The sequence below is a fragment of the Cajanus cajan genome, chromosome 5 (assembly GCF_000230855.2).
Source record: "Cajanus cajan strain Asha chromosome 5, NIPB_CcT2T_4, whole genome shotgun sequence".
NCBI classification, from domain to species: Eukaryota; Viridiplantae; Streptophyta; class Magnoliopsida; order Fabales; family Fabaceae; genus Cajanus; species Cajanus cajan.
In genome coordinates this window covers 60,852,085-60,861,173 of record NC_138521.1, presented here as the reverse complement: position 1 = coordinate 60,861,173, position 9,089 = coordinate 60,852,085, and the positions used below count along the sequence as shown (strand labels likewise).

Below are 9,089 nucleotides of genomic sequence, written 5' to 3'. Positions count from 1 at the left end.
TATACATTTTTTAAAATGTCGTAAATTACTTACATAAACTCGGCTAAATTTTTTCTAGTATCCCTTTACATTATCTAATGCACACATTAGAGGCAAAATACATCAAAAAGCAGGGAAGGGAGGAGGCTGTCTAACCACAAACCAAACAGGCCTTTATCTTAATTTCCCCCTTGCTTCTCAATACAATATGATCTAAATAGATATACATGGCTGGCATAATAAAGAGGAAAAAAAATCCTAATAAAAATTTATATATATATATATATATATACACACACACACATCATGGGACAAGCAATATCTATTATTTTTCCTTTTCCTTTCGGTACATTTGATATGTATTTTTACATACAAAGAACAATCATTTAAACAACTAACAAAACTAGACACCAAATAATTAACATATTTTATAATCACAAACCCAACCTTCATCCCTCACTAACACATAAATAAAGGGGCAGGAAAGGGTTGAAAGAACAAATGTAGGCATCATGGAACAGATCAGCCACCGTATGTGTCGCATCAATAAATTAAGCCTCATATTTCATCATGAATATTCTCAGGCATGTTGCAACCACTTATTTAATGTCACCCAATAATTTCAAGCAACATCTATGATTTCCCTTTCTCATCGTCCTGTACATTTAAGTAAGCTCTAAAATAAATTAGTAAATATAAATGCCGCCAAAATCAATGGACGGTTTAATAAAATTTCAGACCAAAATGAAGTTCCAATTGGGCCAAACAAATCTTCTATTATGGGCAAAAGAGTATCTGATATGTTTCAATAGTCTTTTACAGACCAAAATAGATTCATCTTTTACTGCCAACTGCCAAGGTCTATGCAAGTCAAGTCAGTCATCATACCACACTTTATAATAGTAAGCAAGCACCATCGTTTCCAAATTCTAACACAAGTGAAGATTAACGTCCTTAGTCCTTACAACAAAGGTTAGGATTATGGCCTTACAAAAGTAAGCAGTTGTTTATTTCAAATGTGGAAAACCTTTCTTCTACTTTGTTATCCAACCAAAAAAGAGGCTTGATCGAGTAAATTTACTAAATAATTAGATTTAACCGCAACCTCAAGTTCAAATATTAAATAGGTGATCAAGTGCTTACCTAAAATGTCAACCCTAAAATAGGTTAAATTAAAAAGAATTATAATTGTCCACTTGTGAATTGTCCACCCAATGTCCACCTATACAATTAACCACTTTTAAGATACAGTCAATCATTGTTAGACATTTCAATAGCCTCATATTCTATTAATCACTTATGAGACATTTAACGATTAGAGTGACAAGTATATATTACTTGTAAGACAGTTAATCACCGTTAGACATTTCAATGACCATAATACTATTAACCAGCTGTAAGGCATATTTAACTAGTAGTGAAACAAGTAAAAATTGATAATTATATATAAACATATTCATTTATTATTATTTAATTATAAGACAAAATCATATTTACACACTTGATTAACCAATTGTACTGGGCGGAGGTTGGGTGAAAAATCCCAACAGGACAATTGTCATTAATCAACTAAAAGTTTGGTCTCTATGCCTAGGCTAGCAATGTGTTTTGTTTAGTCTTTACATTATTTTGATTCCTAAATAAAAATATATTTACATATCAGTCTCCATTGTTTGTCAACATTATAGTGTTAGAATTTTTTTCCTGTAAGGATTGAAACAAAAAAGAAAGTATGTCAAGTTTATGGATCATAATAGAAATTTCTCTCTTTTATTTTGCAAGGATCAAACAAAGTGTATATTTGTTTCGTATAGAGACAAAATCCAAAAATATTGGCAAGTATAAGGACTAAATCTATCAGAGTTATAACATTAGCAAATGACGGACCATTTTGTATTCAACTTTTCATGTAGAAGTAAAAATATATTTTCAATTAGGAACAAAAACGAAAAGTAGCATCAAGTGTAGGGATCAAAATTTTAAATTATCCCCCAAAAGTATTTCAAATTGTAATTTTTTTGTGAAGCCTAGACAAGCATTTTCTAGGATAATGAAGATTTTTTTTTTTAATTTATTAGAGAGAACATTTACTAAAGGAATAAAAAGAGACAAACAAGGGGGTTTGCTAATATACTTTAACCTGTTATTTAAAAGAAATATATTAATAAGCTACAGTTTCAGAAACATTTTAGGTTTAATTGCACTTTTTTCCATCAAAGGTTCACAATTTCGCAAATTTGGCCACAACTTTTGAATTTGCATATTTTGTCACTCCATTAATTAACTATCTGTCTATGTTAGTTGTCCACTAACGTAAAAAGTTAATTGCTAGTATAAATTGCTGATGTGACATATGGATAATGACATGACATAACATAATACATTAGCAATTGATATGCTACGTCAATGGTCAACTTAATAAGATGACAAAATATACAAATTCAAAACTTGGATGGCAAAATTTGCGAAATCATGAAACTTTGGCGGCAAAAAGTGCAATTAAGCCAAAATTTTAATAAATCTAAAGTTATAGTTTGCTAGCATAATCGTAAATAACTATTGAGTAAAGTGTGTGTATATATACATACCATAACCAGTACAGAATTAAAGATTATATCATGCTTACCGAATTATCCATCAGTTTGTCCAAATCATCATCATATCCCCCATCCCCATCATCTGAAAGACCAGAGATTGTTGGCAAATATAAGCTCATCAAAATTTAAATTCACCCATGAAGAAATGAACGAACATACTACCATTGGATATAACGCTCCAACTCTGGACAACATGGTGGTATAGACTGAGAATGAGAAACAGGCAAACATGAAGAAAATGGTAGTCTATCTAAAGTCTCTTTGAATACAAGTTTATAAGTGTTTTTGAAAGCTTTTCTACCAGAAATAACTCTTTATTTTCAGTAGAGAAACTCCCAATAACACTTATGTCTTATATCCAAACAGGCTCCTAGTTGGCTTAGCTTTAGTTCTGTCTGCATTAATTTAGAAAGTAAAGAGTTTAAACTAGATTACTTGTTTGGATGAGGGGTGGAAGGAGAAAACAGGGAAAGGGAATAACCCCTCAAGCTCTCACTTTTTGTTGCTCACCAAACTAATGAATAATGAAGGTAAAGAACTTTGCTTTTAATTTAAAAGCTTGTGATCAACTATTTAACCTACAAATTTAGTTACTTGAAAATGGGTTACATTGAAAAAAATTATACTTAAAATTCAGAACATTTTTATCTTGCTCTTTCTTCTCTCATTAATCATCCAGACATGAGGAATGCAAAATTATATGATTTGGCAATTGACATAACTATCTGTTTTCCCTATATGGTTAATCTCCTTTAAATTACTCTGGCACTTAATTTTTTTTTATATCAAATACAGATGGAGATGTAGCAAACTTGTATACACAATACACAAGTATATTTTTCAGAAATAAATAACAAATTTTAATAGATTAAATTAGTAAGGTATACCAGGCTCATCATCACTGTCTCCTCCCAGAAGAAATACATCCAAGTCTTGCTCAGTTGATGGTTTTGAAGATTTGGTCTCTTTTTTCACTTCCTGCACCTCTTGATTAGAGTTCAATTCAGTGCTTAAGGATTTCATCATCACTTTGTGATCTTGTTCAGATGATTTTAGTTTTTCTTCTTCCATGTACCGATTTTCATAGCTGTTAGAAATCATAAGACAAAAAGTTTACTAAATGTCAGAAACAGCATAACTATAACAGTATAAACTAAAGTTAAAGAGCAGCAGAATGAGTTAATTTCTAGATGCACTTCATATAACACATGTGCAAGTATAACTAGCGTGGTGTTTTCCCACAAATATATTATTTTTTTAAGAGTGTAACCAGAATCTGCTAAAATCATTGCTATTAGTAATTTATGCATATCCAACAATTATTTTTTTATTATACCGTACAATAATTATTTTCAAAAACTCAACCAGCATTCAGCTTCCTGTATGAGCTCTCATTTAAAACTCTAACATATTTTTCAAAATTTTAAGTGCTCATATTATCACAGCAGAAACTCCTTTCAATCTCTTAGTGTGCATATTTATATATCTCCAGGATGAGAGTATTTCAAATTTTGGGAACCATGGAGACTTAAGTACATTCCTTTTTTATTTTACTTATGTACATTCCTATCTTCTAAATTAGAAGTAATCATTTAAGTATTTACTATTAAAAAACAGCATACTTGATAAAATCAACTTCCATATATTAAGCACAAACCTCTATCTTACGCAAGAGTATTTTTAGATACTTTTTTCAACAAGAGGGTTTGTAGGTTTTTTTTTTAACTTTTTATCTAATTTGGTTCTTATTTATCTTAATTATTATGAATTAAATATTAATATTTCAAAATAAATTATCAATTTTTTTATTACAACATAAATTATTTTTCATGAATCTAAAATATAATTTATATGTTTAAAAATATTTTATGTATACTAATTTTAAATATAATTTATATATTCAAATATAGTATTCATTTATATATATGATTTATTATAAATTTTAATTATATATGATAAACATGTATGTACATCGTATATGCTAAAATACCCGTTTTCATGAAAACCTGCACATAATACATGACCCTCTAGTATTCTCGGACTACAGAGACCACACAATTCTGTATAAATGATTCATGTGGGACAGTGAGAGTAACAATATTTAATGTGAAAACCAAAATACTCAAGCAACAAGATAAATTACATACGGTGCAATATGATTATTCACAAGTATAAAATATATTCTCCAAAACTTCCTCTCTTTCATGACTCGTGGACACAGATCATACCTCAATCTTGAAATCTCCTGCAACAGAGAATAAACTGAATAGTGGGAGCACATTATGTTTCAAATATGTGATTGCAAGAAAAAAAGTAATCAACATAGAATACAATATAACGTGTAAAAATAGGATAGTTTCTGAGGAGAATATTGCAGTATTTAATGCTCCTCCTAGTTGTATTCAGGAATTGTTATTAGCAGACTTGTTTGCTTCCTCCAATTTTAATAGTTAGTGTTTCGGGCTTTTAGCCCCTTTGATTATCAAAAATAAAAAATATAACATGTACACACAAACCAACACATATACATAGGTGACATATTTTACTTTATTCATGCTAGATTAACACAAAAACAAGCAATGTCTTTGACCCAATGATTTGCTCCAACAAAATTAGATATCAGAATACCACCCATCTTATGATTCTACCATGGCAGCATGTTACCAATTATCACAAGTGGATCTAACAAGGTGACAGTTACAGGAGCATGAAAATGGACAACCATAACTCTCCTAGCTACAATTCAGGGTTCTTAACTCTTCCACCGTTGCTCTATCCCTTTCCCTCCTGTCTTTCTCACATACCGATATACGTACACAGAAAAACCTCTTAGAACACAAAGGTCAACACTAATTGAAACGCATAAATTATTCACGATATTTGAATCTCGTATGCACTCTATAACTTATTGCGAGTATTTATATGTTTGAGGCTCACAACCATTGCTCCATGATACTATTTTACCCCAAACGTCAGTTCAAACTTACCAAGTATCCTGGTCGAGTAATTTTCTGAACAAGTTGATAGATAAATAAATATTAGGCACTTGCCATTAAGGACACAAATTTTTTTATCTGTCATCTCATCTGTAACTACTTGTAGGTGCATTAATTAACATTGAAAAAAGTACCCATGGCCTGCATAGCTTTGATAACATTCTAATCCACAAATACACATTAAAAAAAAATGCTACCTTGACTGTAGAAAGAACAAGGCTTGCATGTTTTTGCTGCCACTCGGTTAGATCCTGCCTAATATTTGAAACTGCAGGAACATCAGACAAATCCGTATCATCTGCAAATGACATGAAAACTGAGATAAGCTTTTGAGATGAAGAAGTGGCCGCAGAATGATACAGAATTCAAACGTGAAAGGTAGCATCAGTAACGAACTAAGTGTTTGTTAATGACGGAAACTTTGTTATTTAAAACGCGTTTTAAATAAGAAAAAGAAAAAGAAAATGGTTGAGAATAAAACGGTCCCGTTTTCACTTTATCTCTAATTTTGACTTTGCGCAAAGCAACCATGAATTGCAGTTAACCCTAATCCATAGAGAGACACAAAAAAAAAAGGAACCTTGAAGGGGGAAATATTCAAAGGTGGCGATGGTGATCCCTCTGACGAATTCCCTCAACTCTTCGGTGATGCCAAAAGTGATGAGATCGACGTCGTTTTTGAAATAATGTTGGGGCAAACGCTTGGAAGCTTGTGCTGCGATCTCTTTGGTGGTCTCTGTTATGATGTCTGCAAATTTGGAAGCTGAAGCTCCCAACGACAGATCCTGGGATCGTTTCGCTGCTTCCTCCGCAAAGCTTCGGGCTCTGTTCCATAGCTCCATCTTTTTCTTCTCTTCTCATCGATCAACACTTTTTTTTTTTTTTTTTAATTTCAGAAAAGGGATCATCAGAAGAACCGGTGCAAGCTGCCACGTACTGTGCTTCGCCACTCTCTGTTTTTTTCCATACAATGTGTCATTTTCATGGCACTTTATGTAATAACATTAAGAAGAGAGAGAAAAAAAAATGGATAATGTGGTGTTTTTTTTGGGTTTTGTCTTACTTTACTTGAGATTCATTAAACAAGGTGGCGTTTGTTTTAAACTATCAAAAAAGATATTTTTCAAAAAATTAAATTTTAGAATATTACATATATTTAGTCTAAATTTCGAAAAATTATTTTTAGATATTGTTCATTCTTAGAAATGTGAAATATTTATATTCATATTTTTTTTACTTTATATTAAAAGACGAGTATCTTATATTTTTATTAAAACAAAATATACTTTTACAATAATCATTTGTTTTTTTCATTTATTTTATCACATATTTTCTTCCACTTTTACTTTTTCAATTTGTTTCTGAAATTACTAAATATCAACTAAACAAGTTTATAAAAATATGAATATAAAAAAAATAGAAATAATAATTTTGTATAATAAAGAGACAAAAGTATAGTTTAGAAGAAAAAATTAATGTCTATATTTAAATTGATTTTTCTCCCTTTTTTTAAGGAATAATAAACTAGAGGTAAAGCCGGCGAAAATGGTATAGTTTTGGGTCAAACCCAATGGACCAAGAATGGTAAATTAGAATAGTGAGCTGAAGTGATTTTATTGTGTTCTTAAGCCCATTTTTATTAAGGTTTGATTTTTTGGTCTAAGCCTTATGGTATGTTTTGGTTCATGATATATACACCTCCTTTTTTCTATAAGTACACCTTTTTTTAAAAAAAATAATTAAAATTTTATATTATTTTTAATTTTTTGTTTTAAATTTTTTAATTTTACATTCATAACATTTAATTTAGTACTTTTTTTTATTACATATCTTTCTTCTTTTTTTTTTTTTTCAATTTTTACATGCACCTCCTTATTTTTCCTTCACCTCACCTATTTTGGTAGCATGTGAAAATTGAAAGAGAAAAAAAAAAAGTGTGTGAATAAGAAGAAGAAAATAGTAAATTGAAAGTTGAAAGTGTAAAATTAATTTTTTTTAAAAAAGTTATAATTTTTTATAATTTTTTTTTAAAAGAAGGAGGTGTACTTATAAAAAAAAAAAAAAAAAAAAAAGGAGGTGTATATACATGAGCCGTATGTTTTTATTAGAATAGTTAGCCTGGTGCTTTTTTGGGCTTGGGTACGTTTCATAGTTCACATAAGCCTTTCCGACTTATGCCTGTTTTTTAGTGGGTTGGAATTTTTTTTTTTCATTTTTTTTCTTCTTTTAACTTAAAATAAAAATACAGAAAACAGTTTGAAATTTTCAAAATATCAAATTTTAAAATAAACTGCAAATGAAAAAAAAAAATGAGTCTTTCTAAATTGTTTTAGATTGAATTAGGTCTAGTTCCTTATTTTCTAAAATGTATTTAATTATTTTTGTTAGGCTACGCTTATTTCAAATGAAAGTGGAAGGAAGAAGGATGAAAGGAAGAGTCAAATTTATTATCCTTCAACATTTTGTAAGATAGAGAAGAAATAACTCTTTAAGTAAGTCTCATTTCAGAAACCAATCCACTCAAAATGATGGAAAGGTGATGATTAGGTGAGAGACTAAGTTGAAAGATGAGAGAATATATTTTTATGTATTAAAAGATTAAGTTGTATACGTGAGTGAGATTCAGAATTTGCTTGAATATAAGTTTAGAAGCATTTGTAAACATATATATAGAGACAGAAAGGATCCGTATATTTAAAAATAAGTCTACTTAAATTTGTTCCGTTTAATAACTCATATTCTATAGTAAATTTTAATGATTAAATTGTTGAATTTAAAGCTTTTAATGCATAAATTAAATCTGCAAGTTTTTTAAATTATTTGATACTTTATTTCATTAATTTAAATTGACAGATAACATAAAATTATTTTATACATTGATTTGAATTAAAGAAACAAAGTATTAAATAATTTTCAAATTTTTTAAAAATTTGCAGATGTGATCTATGCATTAAGAACTTTAAATTTAACGGTTTGATTGTTAAAATTTGATGTAAACTTACTCCTAGAATAATCAGATCCCTCTTCATATATATATATATATATATATATATATATATATATATATATATATATATATATATATATATATATATATATATGAGGGGGGTTATAATTACACCGATGTAATTTTTAATAAGTATTACATCACTCAATAACTTTATATTAACTGTGAATTTTGTAAATCCAACCGTTAGATTGAAAGTTCATATCTCTTAGATCATATATACAAAATTTTATATTAATCCAAGATGATTTAATACTTCATTTTTATAGAACAAAATTGACGTAATATATTCATTTCAAAATACATTAAAATATGAACACTTTGATTACCTTCAATTTGTTGTTCAATTTTAACAAAATTTGATATACATATATAAAGTAATATGAACTTTCAATCTAACGGTTGAATTTACAAAATTCATATTTAATATAAAGTTATTGAGCGGTGTAATACTTAATAAAAGTTACAACGGTGTTATTATAACCTCCTCACTCTCTCTCTCTCTATATA

General features: G+C 29.0%; 1 protein-coding gene across 4 annotated transcripts; it reads right to left on the bottom strand.

Annotated features, from left to right (window-relative positions):
• Nucleotides 1-219: 219 nt before the first annotated feature.
• LOC109808686 (uncharacterized) lies at nt 220-6,611 on the bottom strand. 4 transcript variants are annotated; one of them, XM_083075565.1, is made up of 6 exons: nt 6,153-6,603; nt 5,770-5,870; nt 4,724-4,821; nt 3,464-3,663; nt 2,606-2,658; nt 220-655 (listed from the first exon to the last, which is right to left on the bottom strand). In XM_083075565.1, the coding sequence occupies exons 1-6, from the start codon at nt 6,412-6,414 to the stop codon at nt 629-631; spliced, it is 741 nt and encodes a 246-aa protein (XP_082931691.1). In that variant the 5' UTR covers nt 6,415-6,603; the 3' UTR covers nt 220-628. The 4 variants fall into 4 exon arrangements, with proteins under 4 accessions (XP_082931691.1, XP_020227377.1, XP_020227378.1 ...); XM_020371788.3 differs by having other exon boundaries at nt 220-636; nt 6,153-6,596; XM_020371789.3 differs by lacking the exon at nt 220-655 and adding an exon at nt 819-1,683 and having other exon boundaries at nt 4,805-4,821; nt 6,153-6,611.
• Between the last annotated feature and the right edge of the window lie 2,478 nt (nt 6,612-9,089).